The sequence below is a fragment of the Myotis daubentonii genome, chromosome 2, assembly GCF_963259705.1.
Source record: "Myotis daubentonii chromosome 2, mMyoDau2.1, whole genome shotgun sequence".
Classification (NCBI taxonomy): Eukaryota; Metazoa; Chordata; class Mammalia; order Chiroptera; family Vespertilionidae; genus Myotis; species Myotis daubentonii.
This window is the reverse complement of record NC_081841.1, coordinates 27431928-27449932: the sequence shown is the minus strand read 5'-3', so window position 1 is coordinate 27449932 and position 18005 is coordinate 27431928. Positions and strand designations below refer to the sequence as shown.

At 39.1% G+C, this 18005-nt stretch overlaps 1 protein-coding gene across 1 annotated transcript in view; it reads left to right on the top strand.

The window, feature by feature from the left end:
• Positions 1 to 469: 469 nt before the first annotated feature.
• The window catches only part of GUCY2C (guanylate cyclase 2C), a 72406-nt gene continuing 54870 nt past the window's right edge, over positions 470 to 18005 (top strand). The window contains exons 1-6 of the mRNA XM_059682271.1: positions 470 to 863; positions 9784 to 9896; positions 11370 to 11434; positions 14464 to 14679; positions 15753 to 15874; positions 17301 to 17397. Coding sequence (XP_059538254.1) covers positions 647 to 863; positions 9784 to 9896; positions 11370 to 11434; positions 14464 to 14679; positions 15753 to 15874; positions 17301 to 17397 — 830 coding nt within the window. The 5' untranslated portion in view covers positions 470 to 646. The remainder of the gene's footprint in view (positions 864 to 9783; positions 9897 to 11369; positions 11435 to 14463; positions 14680 to 15752; positions 15875 to 17300; positions 17398 to 18005) is intronic.

Here is an 18005-nt window from a genome sequence, read left to right as displayed (position 1 = left end):
TTTTTTCATTGTTGAATTTATTCATAAGTATTTGTTTAATGTTTATCTGCCCTCCTAGAATGCATGTATCATAAGGACATTAATGCACCCGTATCATTCATATCTGTATGCCCAGTGTTTTGCCAATACCCAACACATAGTCAGGTCTCAATAAATAGTTGCCAACTGAGTGGTTGAAAAACAGTTCTTCCTAGTTAAGGATTCAGTTTCAATGCACAGTTATAACCTAAACACTAGCAGTCCATCATATTTGTGCTTTTGTTAAGCCTTTTGACTTTTTTTTTTCCACATTACAAAACTTTTTATGTACATACTATACTTCCCTCTTCCCAATGATGTGTCATAAATTGATGTATTTTTATTGGGTGAGGCCCAGGTAATCTCCGTTTATAACTCTGACCTTTCTGTGAGCAAACACAAAAAGTGAACTTTGGTTTATCTCCTACCATAATGTAGCTGCTTATTACTGGCAAGCAGGCTGTATTCCATGGCTCATGTGACCAGTGGGGTCTGACCAGAAAGAAACGTGCGGCAGAGCAGACCGAGGGACCTTGCTAGAGGCTGTCCAGCTAGAGCTCCTGTCTCCCTAGAAGCCCAGAGTAAAGCAACTGAGCACAAGGAGTATGGTTCTGAGGTGAGCGAGGTCATGAAGAAACCACTGTTGGGCTTGACTCTGTGGTTACTGCTCCTCTGTCCAGGGCTGATGTGTCTCAACAACGAGGTGATTCAGAAATGCAACAATGGCACCTACGAGATCAGCGTCCTGATAATGAAAAACTCAGCCTTCCAAGAGCCCCCGATAAAGTTGGAAAGTGCAGTGAGACAGGGAGTGAAAATCGTGAATCAGCAACTGAAGGATCATGGTAAGAATATGGTAACAGAATCCTCCTCCTCCCTGTTCTGGGATCAAAGGGTTGCTAAGTGAAGATCTTGTGTTCTTTGCCTGATCACCAACCTTTCCTAAGGGCCTGTCCCACAACCCCTTTTTATTTCAAGGCAGTAGATTCTCAGACAGAAGGATTTGAGTCCGACCACATTTAATAATTCCCTGTTGTAAGATATTATGTTCTTTTTACTGTTGCATAATTGTTTTTAAAAGACTACGCCAAGCCTTTTCATGTATATAGTTGTTTTGGGTTTTTTTTTAATTCTTTGAGACTAGATTGCTAGACTTCACTCATAATCTACCTTGCTCTGGGGATGGCCTGACTCAGGGGATGCCAGGTGTTCGCAGCAGTGAAATGCCCCAGATAGCATTTCAATAAAAACTGGATTTATTTCTCATTTTCAGAGAGGCATCATGTTTCCTCCTGCAACTGCTCAGGAACAAAATTTGGTCTGGACCTGAGATTTCCTAGGGTTTCCAGTCAAGAAGATGAATTAGGGAGTAAAATTCATATAGACGCTGAATCTTTTTCTGGGATTTTTAATTCATCTGTTCACTCTTTACTTCTCTGGTGGCTATTATAATAAAACATAGTTAACATAATAAATTTCCAATAGAATTTAGTGTTGCAGTTCTTCACTGTATCTTTTAATTATTAAAATAAACTTTATAACATTAGATAAAATATGTAGAATAAAATATTAGGTAAAATATGAGGAAAAAATCACCACTGATCATTTCTAGCAGCCTGGATATTTATATGCTTCTCAGTTTCTTGTTTTTAAGAACATGTTTGGGATCACATAGAAACAATTTTTTAGCCTTCTGATTTCACTTTACATCATTCTAGAAGTAACTTTCCTATAACTGCATAATCTTCATAGCATCCCGAGAATAGATGTGTAATATCCTTTGGAGTAGATATTCTCCCAAATCACCCTATATAATAAAGAGCTAATATGCTAATTAGACCGAACAGCAGAACAACCGTCCAGACGACCTTCCAGGCGACCTTCCTGACGAAGCAGGGGGTGGGAGGGCTGGCCGAGGCAGCTGGGGCTGTGAGGGCTGACAAGGCAGGCAGGGCTGTGAGGCCCAAGCCCCTTGCATGAACTTCGTGCATCCGGCCTCTAGTTTAATAATAATAATGTAAGATATTTTATTATTTTTAATTTTGCATAATTATTTTAAAAGACTACACTAAACATTTTCATGTATATAGTTTTTTTTTTCCATTCTTTGAGACTAGATTGCTGCAAGTATAATTACTGAGTCAATGCAATTTGATGCATCTCAATGGTTATTGATGGTTTTGAGGAGGGTATATCTTACTCTTCTCTATTCAAAATTGTCTGGTAAAAATACCAACAGATATTATACATATGTGTAAAAAGTTCTTTTTCTCTGCAATATATGTTTCTTCAATCCAGTCTGAGGCTGGATTCAGATATAAATAGAGAAACTAAGAGGTCATTTCATAAAATTCCCTATTTACTGAGGCAGTGTGTAGTAATGGGAAGAACATTTTATTTAAAGTCTGAGGACCTGGATTGGAGTCTCTTTCTCAGAGCTTTCTCTCTGTGTGATCCTGGATGAGTGATTTATCTTCTTCTCTCCGAGCCTTGTTTTCCTTGTTTCCTTGTTTACTTGTTTACCTCTCCTGTGCTGGGTAAGATATGTAACCTTTGTAATCACAGCTCTGTTAGACCGTCATTGTTGACACTTTCACAATGGAGGTTTAATAACTTTGCTTAAGTCATACATATTGTCTGTTTGAAATGAGTTTCACACTCATATCCGTCTAATTCCAAAGAGTGAATCTTGCCACTGTAAGATCTTTACCCACCACGAACTTTCTCATTAAAACAAGGCAGTGCAGCCCTAGCCAGTTTGGCTCAGTGGATAGAACGTTAGTTGGCGGACTGAAGGGTCCCAGGTTTGATTCCAGTCGAGGGCATGTACCTTAGTTTCAGGCTCCATTCCTGGTTGGGGTGTGTGCAGGAGGCAACCAATCAATGTGTCTCTTTCAATACATGTTTGTCTCTCTCACCCCCTCCCTTCCACTCTCTCTAAAAAATCAGTGGAAAAATATCCTTTGTGAGGACTAACAAAATAAAACAAACAAACAAAAACAAGACAGTGGAACACTGTGGTTAGAAGTAGAGATTTGAAATCAAACAGGTCTTGGTTCATATTCTTGCCTTTTATGCAACCATTTATCACCAGTGACCTCAAGCAAATTATTTAAGTTTTCTGAGCCTCATTCCCTCACCTATAAAATTGCAATAGATAGCAGTTACCTCATATGGCTATGGTGTGAATTAAATGAGAAAATTCATATAAATTATGCAATACACTGACTGAAAATAATAAGAACTTAGTAAGTGGCAGTTGTTTTTATTATTGTTACTTACTCTTTTTTTTTAAAATCTTCACCTGAGGGCATGCTTAGAGAGAAAGGAGAGTGAGGAAGGGAAAGAGAGAAAGAGAGAGAGAGAGAGAGAAACATCAATGTGAGAAAGAGACATTGATCAGTTGCAGGCAACCTTTCCCAGCACAGGACAATGTCCAATGAACTGAATGACTCTGGCAGGGCTACATATTGTTGTTCTTGAAAATGTTAATGTTGTAGTTGTTGCTAGGCTATTGCTGATATTAGGAGAACAAGTTACCAGTCATATGAAATAAACTGTAAAGTTTATTGGTAAGATATTAATCTCTGAACTCATATAACCTGAATTTGAATTCCTGCTCCATCATTTACTAATGAGTTATTTATTCTCTCGAAGTTTCACTCATCTCATTTGTAAAACAGAGTTATTAATGGTGAAGTTGTAAAATAGATTAAATGAGTGGAAAATTTTAGGGGGAAGGAAGAATAAACAATGATGGCCGAATTTTTGCACTTGATGATGCATTTTGTTGGATGAGTGTTGATGTACAATAAACTCAACAAGTGCAAGTTGTGAGGAAAAGATAGGTTCATGTTTTAAACATATTGAGCATTATTATTTGGAAAAAATCTAATACAATATAATGAAGAGCTAAATAGAAGAAATTCAAATGTTGTGGGTGATGTGTAAATGGAAGAGTGCAATATTTTCTCTTAGTACTTAGAAAACCTTTGTGCATTTGAAGAATAGGTAGGATTTGATGAAAAAAAATTGCTTCAACCTTAGGACATTATCTCCTCAAGTATGTATGTTCCATAGCTAAACGCACCAGGCCCATGTGCTGTCATGCCCTAGACTCAGACACTATATGCAGATTCACTTTGGTACAACCCCATTCTGAAAGCCTGGATAGGAGACAGAGGGTTCTGAGATCACCCTGAATTTTATTGCATTCCACTCATTCTCCCAGGACTGCGATTCCATGGTATGGTGAGAGAGCAGGCCAGAGAGGAATGAAAAATAGTGCTTGGGGTAATTGCTTATTTTAAAAGTTAAGCTTTGAATTGTCATTCCATAGATGTCTTTCCATTGTCTGAAAAATGTTCAGTATATTCTTGAGAGATCATTTGGAATTTACGGTGATCAAAGGGATAAAAAAACAAAAATAGTTCACGTAATCATAAAATGTTGAGAAGTAGCACCATACTACAGTATGTTCTATAGAAGTAGCTCTCAAACTTTTTGGTCTCAAGACCTCTTTACACTCTGAAAAATAATTGTGAAATCTGAAGAGCTTTGTTTATGCAGTTACATTTATCAGCATGTACTGTACTGGAACTTAAAGCAGAAATGTTTTATTTTTATGTTTTTATTCTTTTTAAATTTTATTTTATTTATTTATTTTTAAATATATTTTATTGATTTTTTACAGAGAGGAAGGGAGAGGGATAGGGAGTTAGAAACATCGATGAGAGAGAAACATCGATCAGCTGCCTCCTGCACACTCCCTACTGGGACCCTCGAGTCTGCAGGCTGACGCTCTATCCACTGAACCAAACTAGTTAGGGCTAAATTTTATTTTATTATCACTTTTTCTTAATCATCACCTGGGGATATTTTTAAATTTATTTTATTTTATTTTTATTTATTAAATTTATTGGGATGACACTGGTCAACATGAACATATAGGTTTCGGGTATGAGTTGCTAGGTTACAAGATCTGTGTATTGCACCCTGTGCCCACCACCCACAGTCAAATCTTCTCCTGTCACCTTATATTAGGACTCCCTTCTCCTCACACCCCATTCCCTCTGGCAATCACCACACTTCTGTTTGTGTTCATGAGTTTCAGTTTTATATTCCACATATGAGTGAAATTATATAGTTCTTAGCTTTTTCTGGTTGACTTATTTCACTTAGCATAATGTTCTCAAGGTCCATCCATGTTGTTGTAAATGGTAGTAATTCATTCTTTCTTATGGAGGGCTAGTATTCCATTGTGTACATGCACCACATCCTCTTTATCTAATCTGTTATAGTAGGACACTTTGGTTATTTTCATGTCTTGGCCACTGTGAATAATGCTGTAATGAATATAGGGGCACATATATCTTTGGGAATACATGATTTCGAGTTTTTCGGGTATATACTCAGGAGAAGAATTGCTGGGTCATATGATAGCTCTATTCTTAATTTTTTGAGGAATAGCCAGACTGCTTTCCATAGTAGTTGCACCAGTCTATATCCCCACCAGCAGTGGATGAGTTTCCTTGTTTCCACAACCTCTCCAACACTTGTTATTGCTTGTCTTATTGATAATGGCCACTCTAACAGGTCTGAGATGGTATCTCATTATAGTTTTCATTTGCATTTCCCTAGTTGCCAGTGAGGTTGAACAGTTTTTCATATATCTATTGGCTATTTATATGTCTTCTTGAGAGAAGTGTATTTTTAGGTTCTCTGCCCACTTTTTGATTGGGTTGTTTGTTTGTTTGGTGTTGAGTTTTATGAGTTCTTTATATATTTTGGAAATTAAACCTTTGTCAGAGCTACTCTTTGCAAATATCATCTTCCATCTGGTTGGTTGCCTCTTTGCTTTGTTGTCAGTTTCTTTTGCTGTTTAGGAGCTTTTTAGTTTGATATAGTCCCATTCATTTATTTTTTGCCTTTACTTCCCTTGCTTTTGGGGTCAAGTTCATAAAATGTTCTCCATGACCAAGGTCCATAAGTTTGGTCCCTATATTTTCTTTTATGTAACCTATTGTTTCAAGTCTTATACTAGGTCTTTGATCCATTTTGAATTAATTTTTATACATGGGACAAACTGTAATCCAGTTTCATTTGTTTGCATGTGGCTTTCCAGTTTTCCCAGCACCATTTATTGAAGAGACTATCTTTACTCTATCGTGTGTTTATGGCTCCTTTGTCAAAAATTATCTGTCCATATGCATGTGTTTTTATAGCTGGGCTCTCTATTTTGTTCCATTGATCTGCATATCTGTTTCTCTGCCAATATGATGATGTTTTGATTATTGTACCTCAAAACAGAAATGTTTTAAATATTTGCTTATCAATTCATTTAAATAACAACTATAGATACTTTATCAGTTAACATAGATAATATTTCTTAGTAAGGAAAACCTATATTTATCAAAACAAAAAAATAAAAGTAGGTGGGAAAGTGGTTTTGATTTACATTTTTGTAAATCTTTAATGTCAGGCTTCATAGAAAATGGCTGGATTTTCATATCTGCTTCTGCACTTAATCTATATATATAAAAGGCTAAGCAACCATCCCACCATCCAACCGGTAGCTATGATGCACAATGACCACCAGGGGGGATGCTCCAACCAGTAGCTATGACACACAGTGACCACCAGGGGGCAGATGCTTAATGCAGGAGCTGCCGAGCTGCGGTGACTTGGCAGTGGCAGTTCTCGGGTCACGCACCCTAGAACCAGAGTGGAGGGAACCCAATTCCAGGATGTGTCACCCGAGAACCGCCCTCTCGCAATCCAGTACCCCTCAGGGGATGTCGGAGAGCTGGTTTAGGCCTGATCACTGCAGCCCAGGCCAAGGGACCCCACCTTCCAGAGGGACCCTGCTCACTCAGTAGACACCCTTCGAGCCATGGTGCCACCCAGGTGCAGCCTTCCAGGGAGGGACCTCAGGAGATTGGCTTCAGGGCATGTCCAGCCCATCTTGCCCAGTCCTGCCCCACCAGCCACCTTCTAATTAATTTCCTTTCCATGTGCATGAATCAGTGCATCAGGGCACTAGTGTCTTATAATAATACATATTACGTAGTCTCTGGAAACCTCTCACTATATAATCAAGAATGAAAGGGGAGTGGGGGAAAAAAACAAAACTGTCTTAATATAATGATGCAAATAGTTTTGACCCCCTGGACCTCCTGAAAGAGTCTCCAGGTACCTCAGGAGTCAATGGCCCCACACTTTGAGAACTACTTTTCTACAGCAGAATCTGGAATCAGTGTCCTTGGTTCACTTCTTATGCAAATTAATTAACTTCTATGGACCTCTGTCTTTTCATTTTTAAATTAGGAAGGTAAATTATTAATTAACCTCATAGGATTTAGGAGAGAATTTAGTGAAAGAATGCATGCAAAAATCCATAGCCCAATGCTAGGCATATAATAACAGAGATCATCCAGTTCTAATCTATGAATAAATGGGTGAGAAACTGGGGCCCCAGAGGTGAAATCACTTGTACAAGATCACACTCAATAGACATCAGTTCCCCTTCTCCCAGACCCTGTACAGTAAAAGCCTGGATTTTGCCATGCCCATCATGGGCTGCCTTGAACCTAGGATTTTTGAGTGGATCATCTTTAGTGTCCCTCATAGCAACAGGTAGTTGAGGTGTAAGAGCTGTCTTATACATTAACAAGGAAAGTGTGGCTATCTTCCCAATGCCCCGTTTTCATCATGTGACTGTGCACTGGCCTCCATTTCCTGACTCCTCCTGCTACTTTCCTAGACTTTCTCCACCCCAAATTTCTACTCCTCCCCACATGCGTTCTCCCATTCCACAAGGTCCACCACAGCCTCACTCAGACTATTCTCCTGGCTTCATGTGCCTTGTATTCTCCCTATTTTTATGAGAATCAATAAGATAAAAGGTATAAAGGGCTGGCACATGGGTCACTGACCCTGGATCTTCCATTAACTTTCTCTGACTGGTCTTATTACACTGACCTCTCCTATTTGGTCTGAACAAAATGCTGTCATCTCTTATTTAGATATCTTACTAAACAAAGTATAGTAGCAGAATAAGTATCCTTGTCCTGGCCAGTGTGGCTCAGTCGGTTGAGTGGTATCCCATGCACCCAAAGTTCTACCATCCCATTCCCCCTCAATGCACATGCCCAGGTTGTGAATTCGATCCCCAGTCAGGGTTCATGCAGGAGGCAACAAATGGCTGCTTCTCTCCCACAGTGGTGTCTCTCTTTCTCTGCCCCTCTCCCTTCCTCTATAAATAAATAAATAAATAAATAAATAAATAAATATCCTTGCATTAACAACAACAACTAAAAGGGCAAGAGATAAAATGCTTCCTAGTTGTAGAAATATTTCTGAGGTGTCTGTAGAAGAGCAAAGACGTTTCCATTTTCTAAAAGAACAAATTTATATCTCTTAAAATATTCTAATTTGGATGTTCAGAAGAACAATAACTTCTATTGCTGGTATTCTCTTTTAAAGGAACTAAAAATTATTACATTTGACAAACCTGGTTTTAATATCATTTTACATGTGAATGAATCAAGTAGAGAAATTAAAATGGCTTGTGCAAGAACACTTTCTATGTGTTCAGACTAGCAACTGAGGCTTCCAGGGTTCCTAAATAAGAGCTTCACAAAATGACAGATATCTCTGCTTAGGTATCAGGGATTTGTCCTGAATATTTTTAAAAATATATTTTATTGATTTTTTAAAGAGAGGAAGGAAGAGGGATAGAGAGTTAGAAACATTGATGAGAGAGAAACATCGATCAGCTGCCTCCTGCACACTCCCTACTAGGGATGTGCCCGTAACCAAGGTACATGCCCTTGACCGGGATCAAACCTGGGACCCTTGAGTCCACAGACTGACGCTCTATCCACTGAGCCAAACCGGTTAGGGCCTGAATATTTTTTTTATTGGAAGGAAAACAAAATGCAAGAGAAAGAGTTTGGTCCAATGGTTCTGCTCTCTCCTTATTGTCTTCCAAAATGTGATGCCTAACAATACCCAGAATATTGGCATCGATACTCTTGCCTTCGTCTGAAGATGACCCATTATCCAAAGATTCTGGGCCAGAATGGCTGGGCACAAGTCACTTTGGCTGTCATTGCTTCCCAACACTTCCCAGACCCATATAGGGAACTTGCTGAGTCTACAATAATAAAAAACGGGATGAAGAAAATGTTCTCAACTGGATTGCGGGATGGCTGTGCAAATATATATACATACATAACACACACACACACACACATACGCACATACACACATACACACACACACACACACACACAAGGTGGGCCAAAAGTAGGTTTACAATTGTAGGTACACAAAACATGGAGTTTATTCTTGTATTATTATTTATTGATTATTGTATTATTTTCCATATGAACAACTGTAAACCTACTTTTGCCCCACCCTATATAGTATATATATGTGCTAAATACAGTATATATATACATATAAATATATGTTTACTAAAAATCATTGAATTGTACACTTAAAATGACTGATTTTTTCTGGTGGTAAATGATGCCTCAAAAAAGCTGATGAGAGAGAGATAGGAGCAGAGAGAAAGAGATAGAGAGAGAAAAGAAGTGACAGAGAGTAATATAAGAACTCCAAACTCAAATATCCCTAGGTCTGAAAATGGATCTCCATTTTTTTCCTCAGGATCAGTTGTCAAAAGGTAAATTTTATGTCTGGTATGAACTACTAAAAAATAACACTAGTTCTCTCTGTTTGCTCCTTTCTGGATAATAGGAATAAATGCAACTGTGAACGCTAGCTTTATCCGTACAGAGGATGCGTTTTATAAGTCAAATGACTGTCGGAGTAGCACCTGTGAAGGCCTTGACCTACTCAGGAGAATTTTCGTAAGTATCTGCCTTGGTAGATATAGCTCACACCCTCTTGTCACTGGACAATCATAATGTGAACCTTGGGCACCTGTCCATGAGCATCTCTCATGTCAGCTCTAGCCATGCTAAGCGATGTCAACGTAAGATTCTCTAACTTTATCCCTATAGATTTCCCGTGTGATGAGGGCCCGTCAGGAATCCAGGAAATGGAAAGAACCTTAGCTATCTGTGCACTTTCCATGTTAGGGAGTGGAATTATTTTGTTTTAAACACATTTTAAAAATTTAAATGTTGTTCCTAACTTGTTTGCCTTTGTATCCCTCAAGAAATACCTGAAGTGCCCTGTTAAAAACATATTCTAAAGCCCTTCAGCAGAGATCTCTGTGTCAAGTCATCACCATATATGTGACTACATGAGATCTGAATCTGAAACCTAACTTTAATGTAATAACGTCATATCAAAGGGAAGATAATTGGGCGAGAGAGATTCTTGCCTAATCCCTACTCCTAACTGCGCCCTGCACCCCCCCCCCCCCCAATGCAGGTCTTGGAACACTAAAGAGTGTTACAGCTCTCTAGAAGCAAGTATGTGTGTGAGATGCCCCCTTTACTACAGAAATCTTTGAAAAGGCCCTCATGAAACAGGGCACCAGGCACAGAGCTGTGCATGGTTCCAAAGCTTCAATCAATAACATTATACGTTATTATGCTGAGATAGGCTCCACCTGGGCCAGGAGGAGTGGCTGATTACAGCAGTCACCCTCAGTCCTGGGAGGTTGGGGGAGGGATAGCGGGGGAGGAAGAAAAGTTTAGGTGCTTCCTCCCTGGATCTCTACAGAGGAAGGTATGACCTGGTTCTCTAAAACCAAAGACGGGATGTTCCTAATCACATTCCCCTTGAGATATAGTTGAAAATAAGATCTATCATTGCCCAGCTGGCCACATTACATTTGTTCTCTTTAGCCCTACTTTGTAGCTCTTCCTAAAACTTGCCCACTCCCTCCAGAGCACCTCCAGATCTAGTTTTTCTCTAATGTGGCCGACAGACACTACTATGTACGTGCCCGTCTGCCAGTCCTTCCTCCACTCTGCATCTCCCTCTTGATAAAGAATGCAGGTTCCCTGCAGTCAGCTCCCTTTCAGTGGAATACCTTTCCCTCTACCCATAGCACCGCCTCTCTCAGACTAGTTCATCTCTTAGCTGCCCCTTGCCCAGCAAGAGGCACCCCATGTTGCCCCCTTCTGCTCTGCATTCTAACATCTTAAGTTTAAGTGGTCCACTTTCTAACCTTCTGGGAGCCTTCCCTTGCCACTTCTTTTCTGTCTTTTGATTCTTTCCTTTGTTTTGTTTTCTTTTTGTTGTTGTTGTTGTTGTTCTTGTTGTTGTTGGTGGTGTGTGTGTGTGTGTGTGTGTGTGTGTGTGTGTGTGTGTGTGTGTATGGTTTCCATTTTAGGCATTAGTTTTTTCTTTCTTTTTTTCTCCTACAGAATAAAAAAGAGGTGGGTTGTGTCCTCATGGGACCCTCGTGTACATATTCCACCTTCCAGATGTAGTAAGTATTTTGTTTTGTTGTTGTTTTGATGCCACTATGAATTGTAATCAAGACATGACATCCGTGTTAAAAAGAGTTTATCAAACAGCAGTCTGGTCAAGGCGACACAATGGGGGGTGTTGGGGCCCTCCTATATTGCCACTGGTCTTACAACCATCATTCCCTTATCGAGTTAACTCTACCTTTGCTCAGAGTGGGGTGAGTCACAGTAGCTGTTCAGGTGCAGTTACCAACATCTAAGCTGGAGAAGCAACATGGTATAAAGTCAGAGTTCTGGTAGGAAACAGGGAAGACATTCACTTGGATAATCTGAAGGGGCTTAATCAAAGAAATACTCACAAAAGTATAAGCAGAGTGTATGGAAACACAAAGAAAAGGGAAGCACTGAAGGGCATGAGCAGGGCTCTGTTTTAGCTCTGGGTTTACAAGAGTAAGGAAGGGAGCAAGGTACTTATTTCATAGCATTATTTGGAGGTTTTAAATAACACATTACAGTACTTTGCACAATGCCCTGATCACCTTAGAAAGAAGCTTTAAATATATTCCTGAATGCAAATACCTCTCTTTGGGACAGTCGCCCTCATCCCTTCCATTCATTAAATCTCATCACCACGAACACTTTGGTCTTCCAGATTACACCGATCCCAGTCAAAATCCCTCCCACATGCCTTTCTCTCACCTGTTACAATCTTACCCTGAATCAAGGATCAGCCCTCGCCTACGCAGAGAGAACTGTGCTGAAAAACCCTTTGCAAGAGACTCTGGAGGGTAAACATTAGGCCTCTGAAATGTCTGTTGCAAACTGTTCTTCTCACACCTCACACCAGCTCCACAGGCAGATTCAGGTGCTCGGGGCCAATGCACTCCATAGACACACCATAGAAGCATTTTTTTTTAGCTCATCTTCCATACCAAAATGCAGACAAATACAAAATCTCACTCTTCCTTGCACTCGTTCCTGGTTGTCGTCTTGTCTGACTACTTACTGACAATGCTATAGAGTATGCTCAAAAGAAAAGGGGGGTTAAGAAAATGAACTCACCAATTAGGAGGACTTGCCATGTGCAAAGAAGCATTTTCATTTTAAATATGTTTTTTATTGAGTTTGGAGAGAGAGGAAGGGAAAGGGAGAGAAAGATAGAAACATCAATGATGAGACAGAATGATCGACTAGCTGCCTCCTGTACTTCCCCTACTGGGATTGAGCCCACAATCAGGGCATGTGCCCTGACCGGGGATTGAACCATCACCTCCTGGTTCATGGGCCACCTCCTGGTTCATGGATCAGCCACTCAGCCACACCATACAGGCAAGAAGCATTTTATTTTATTGGAATAGAGAGAATTAAGTAAAACCTAGCCCCTGCCTGGTGACATGAGAAGGTGATGAGGACGCTGGTGACCAGTACAAGTCAGAGTCAGGTAGGTTCAATCAGAGAAGGAAACAAACAAGACGCTCTGGGTGCACAGAAGGAAATGGTCACCTCTGGTTAGGAGAGTTACGCTTCGACAAGGGGAAGACTTCATGAAGGCAGTGATATAGTAGAAGTTGTATGTTGAAAAATGGGTATATTTTAATGGGTAAAGTATTTAAGGGGTTAAGTATCCCCAGCCAGGCAGAGAAAGAAGTAAGTGTAAAAGCAAAGAAGCAGTGAAGTGTAGAAAACTTGTTAAACTCTGTACTAATGGGCATGCAAGAGATATAGAGGAGAATAATAGAGATAAAACTAGAAAAAATGAAGGAGGGCCATATTTGGGAGGTCTTGAGTTCTGGGGGAAAGAGTTATATTTAATTAGATTATTAGTTGCATATGCTTTGTTATATTTAATTGGATTTTGTTCTACTTCATTAACCACTAAGGTTGAGCAGGGAAGTACCATAGGAAGCAGTTTAACTTTGGGAAGAATAATTGACAACAGTGTACAGGAAAGACTGGGGCAGACAAGGAGAGAGTGTTGGCAGAGAAGTCAGCAGGGGAGAAGAGGGGAAAGCAGCTGACATGCACAGGGAGGGTAACTTTTAAAGATATTTAAAGGTGGAATCAATAGTATTTAATAACTGATTGGATGTTGGGGTGAGGACTGGAAAGTAGTCAAAAAGACTTTGAGATCTCAAAACACTAAAAGAAATGGAGATTCAGGATAAGGAACCATTTTGAGAAATAAAAATAAATTTGGCTGTGAATGTGGGGAGTTTGAGATGTGAGCAGAACACTCAGTGACACCTTTCAGTGGAACACTGAAGATGGAAGGGGGTATTTTTGTCCTTCCTTTATCAAATACATATTGAGCACCTACATCTGGACCAGGCTGACTGGGGATGCTGAGGTGAACAAGCAAGACATGATCCCTGGCTTTAATGGAGCTTGCAATCTAGTGGAGGAGACAGATACTCATCCAAATAATTACCTGGTCTTAGGTATCAAGGAAATTTTCCTGATGACTAAAGAGACATTTAATCTAGGACTTGATGGATTAGTAAGAGTCAGTCAAAGGGACAGGGCAACAGCATTCTTGGTATTTGTGAGGCCCTGATGGAGAATAAAGCTTGTTGTGTTTATGGAACTATAAGAAGGTCTATGTGCTGAGCAGAGGAAGGAAAACTCTAAAATCCTCAGTGATGTCTATCTCAAATGTAACCCACAGAAGAGTCAGAAGCAAGGCAATGAATAGAGAAAAAAGTGTAGAGGGCATCCTTTGGACTTTACAATTGTGGTAGCTATAGAGGCCCATCCTCTATTTTCTTAGCCCTACTCCCCAAATTTTATATGTCCCAGCCTGCATGTTATGACAGCCCAAATGACAACTTATTTTAGAATAAATCTAAGTAACTAAGTCACAGATACATGAAGACACCTAAAGTGTTCTTAAAGCCTAGCATATGCTTAATAAATGTTGTTTTAAAATTCACCTGTGTGGGAGGGTCACCTGAATTTCTTTACATACTGAAACAGGTTAAAGAGCGATCTTATTTGTGCTACTTAAGTTAACCCTGATATTTATTTCTCCTTTTTTTACCTCTTGTCATAGCCTTGATGCAAATTTTACATATCCCATGATTTCAGCTGGAAGTTTTGGATTGTCATGTGACTTCAAAGAAAATTTAACCAGGTTGATGTCTCCAGCTAGGAAGTTGACGCACTTCTTGGTTGACTTTTGGAAGATTAATAATTTGTCATTCAAAACCTCTCTCTGGACCACTGCATATGTTTTCAAGAATAATAACGAATCTGAGGACTGTTTATGGTAAGCAGAATTATTAACATTCTCTGGCACTTGCCACAGAAAGAAGCCATAGACTCATGGCCGGCCACTGGTTATTATCAGATGCACCTTTTCCATCTGTGACAGCAGTGGGAGTGGACATCAGCTCAGTCTCTTACAAATAAAAGCAAAGGGGCCAAAGGAAACATAGTATAATAAACATAATCAGCATGTGTTGCATTTTCAAACTCTTAGTAGTTTTCAAAGTACCTCTAAGATAGTTTTATTGATTTCCCACAGGAAACCTTCTGAAGAAAAGAGAACAGGTACTATGATCCCCATTTTACAGATAAGGAAATGAAAACCAGAAGTTAATGCTTTCACATTACTGTGCAAGACATGATACCAGAGAATATGCATTCTGCCTATACCTACAATTAGTTAGAAACCATTTCTCTCATAGTTTTTTCAGAAGAATAAGTTGGGAGGTGGACAGAGAACAGGATAATGGGCACCACTGCCAAAATAAAATTGCAAGTTCCCTCTCCTTCAGCAAAGATAGCAGACAGGATCTTTTGATCAGGTTATTACAGAACCACAATGCTGATGCTGCTCAGTTCTGTAGTCTCTATCTACGTAAGTACGCAGAAGACTAAAAGTAGGGTACCACTGGGTTTGCACATCTACGGAACTACAAGAATCAACCCAAAGGCCTTGTCTTAGAAACTTTGGGGTGAACTTAGAACACACATAAATTCATTTCACACAGGAGGAGAAATTATTTCTATCAACTTGGAATTTTTGTACTGTAGATTCAAAGGTTTCAACTTATCTGTGATAATGGGGCTGGTTTCTTCAGCAAATAGCAGAAAGCCATTATAAGGGACCCACCAAATTTTCTACTATGTGTAATTAAGATCCCCTAAAAGTTCCCCAATACTTTCACTAAATTAGATGTTTACACTCATGGGGTGTATTATCTACTGTGTTAATAGAAGATGTGAATTTTTGATTAACAAGTCCAGGACAGATCTGTAAGCAATGAGCAAATGGCATGGAATGCCATGAGGAAACAAAGCTGGATTCTTATAGTTTCTCTCTTTTTTTTGTTCTAGGTACCTCAATGCTCTAGAGGCTGGAGTTTCTTATTTTTCTCAGAAACTTAACTTCAAAGAGGTATTGAGAGGAGAGGCTGAGTTTCAGAAAATCTTAATGGACCAGGATAGGAAAAGCAATGGTATGAAGACATGAAGATAATTTTGCCAACTTCTTCCTCACAGCTACCACTTCCTTATGAGTCATTTGACAAATCTATCAGACAGAGTTGTCATCATTACCTCAATTTACTTCTTATCTTTTGGGAGATCTGTAGTTGCATGCAACTCCATTATATTGTTTCTTTTGTTGATTAAAACTTTATCCACTGGGAGAAATTAGAAAAGTGACATTGAACAAATATATTAACTTCATGAAAGTAATGATGATGTTAAAATCCAATTTTTATAAACCAAAATGACATCACGACCCACCATCACAGTAAACTGGCTTTTAAGTTCACCTCAATCCAATATGTTATTGGATTTGTGACAATTCCTCAAACATTCTGAACGCTCTTTCACTCATGACTAAGAGGATATATTTACTGATATCTAGCCTCATGTAAAATTGTAAAAGTAAGCAAAATACCTCACCTGCCTAATGATCTCTGAGTTACAAGTCAAGTGTGAAACACTAGTGGGATAAAGTCATCCTTTCTAAGTTATTAGGTGATTTGCTTCATTTTCCATAGAATTCTCTTTACAAATTAGAATATATCAGGAGTAAAGGAATCAACTGTGGGAATTTCCTATGGGAAAATCCTTGCTTGGCAGGATTTCCTGGTGTCACTCAAATCATTATCTACATCATCATACTTATTAAGCATTTACCAAACTAAGAACCTACCATTTGCAAAACATTGACCAAGATATGAGGGGGAAAATGAAGTATTAAATTATTCATGTCCCTACAGGGTTTACAATTCAACTGGGCAACACAATTTTTTAAAATATCTAATGAAGTATCTCCCAACTCCTCTTACTCATAAAGTCATGCATTTGGGAAGTGTAGCTGCAGTTATAGAATCGGATAGGACTCCATCACTGAGATCACTAAGACTAAGATCTGTGTTAAGAGGCTACAAAGCCCACAAAGAAAGTTGCTTAGGAAAACTTCATACATTCTCACATTAACTTATTCTATATCTTTTCCAACCACTTTACATATGGTGAGGTGAAAATAGTAACCAATGAAAATAGTTTTTGGAATACTCCAGTGTGGTGTAATGGAATAAGGATGAACCCAGACTCATAAAGCTTGAATAGTAGAGCTACCTCTGTCATCTACTAGTTCTTTAACCCTTTGACATCTTGGCTTCGGTTTCCTTAAATCAATAAAATTAAGGGAATGGACCAGATCATTCTTTTTAAGATTCCATTTAGCTCTACTCTGACTCTGTGACTGTAAATTTAAGAAAAGGGGCGATAGTAATTTGAGGAATTGGTGTTAGTCTTAAAACAAACATATCATGGACATACTGAGTTCAAATTCAGGCACCAGGTTCCCTTTCTGTTTGTGTGTACACCATTGTATATTTCTCTCTTTGTCTTGCTCTCTCTCCTCAGTGATTATTGTGTGTGGTACACCAGACATCATCTCCTCCATCAAGGGTGACCGGGAAGTGGCTGAAGACACTGTCATTATTCTAGTGGATCTATTTAAGTAGGTATAATATTTGGAAGAACTCTTCTCCTTTCAGAAAGAAAATACTCCAAGGATTTCCAAAAGGCACATTCTCTTTTTTGTTTTGCACAGCCTCATATAGGGTTCAGTATGATGATAATATATTTTTTTAATCCTCACCTGAAGATATTTTTTTCCATTGATTTTTAGAGAGAATGGAGGGGAGAGGGAGAGACAGAGAGAAACATCGATGTGAGAGAGACACATCAATTGGTTGCCTTCCACACGCCCAGGGCTAGGAGCCTGCAACCAAGGTACATGCCTTTGATTGGAATCGAACCGGCTAGGGCATGATGGTAATATTTTAATCTATGTCTTGTTCCTTTTCTAATGCCCTCATTCTTTTTTAATTAATCATGGCCTTAGTGGAGATGTGTTCCTTTGACATCACTATCATGTCTAAATAACAAAGTTTTATGAAAATCCCATTAAACCCACATGTCTATTTATCCTGGTGTTCAGCCTGACTTTAAGGTCTTTCTCAGGTAGTGATAAATCAGCTTATAACCCAATAATATTATCTATGAGAATGTGTGCCATATCTATGCCTTCAAATGCTAATGGCCTTTGATCCTAGATTATTTTTC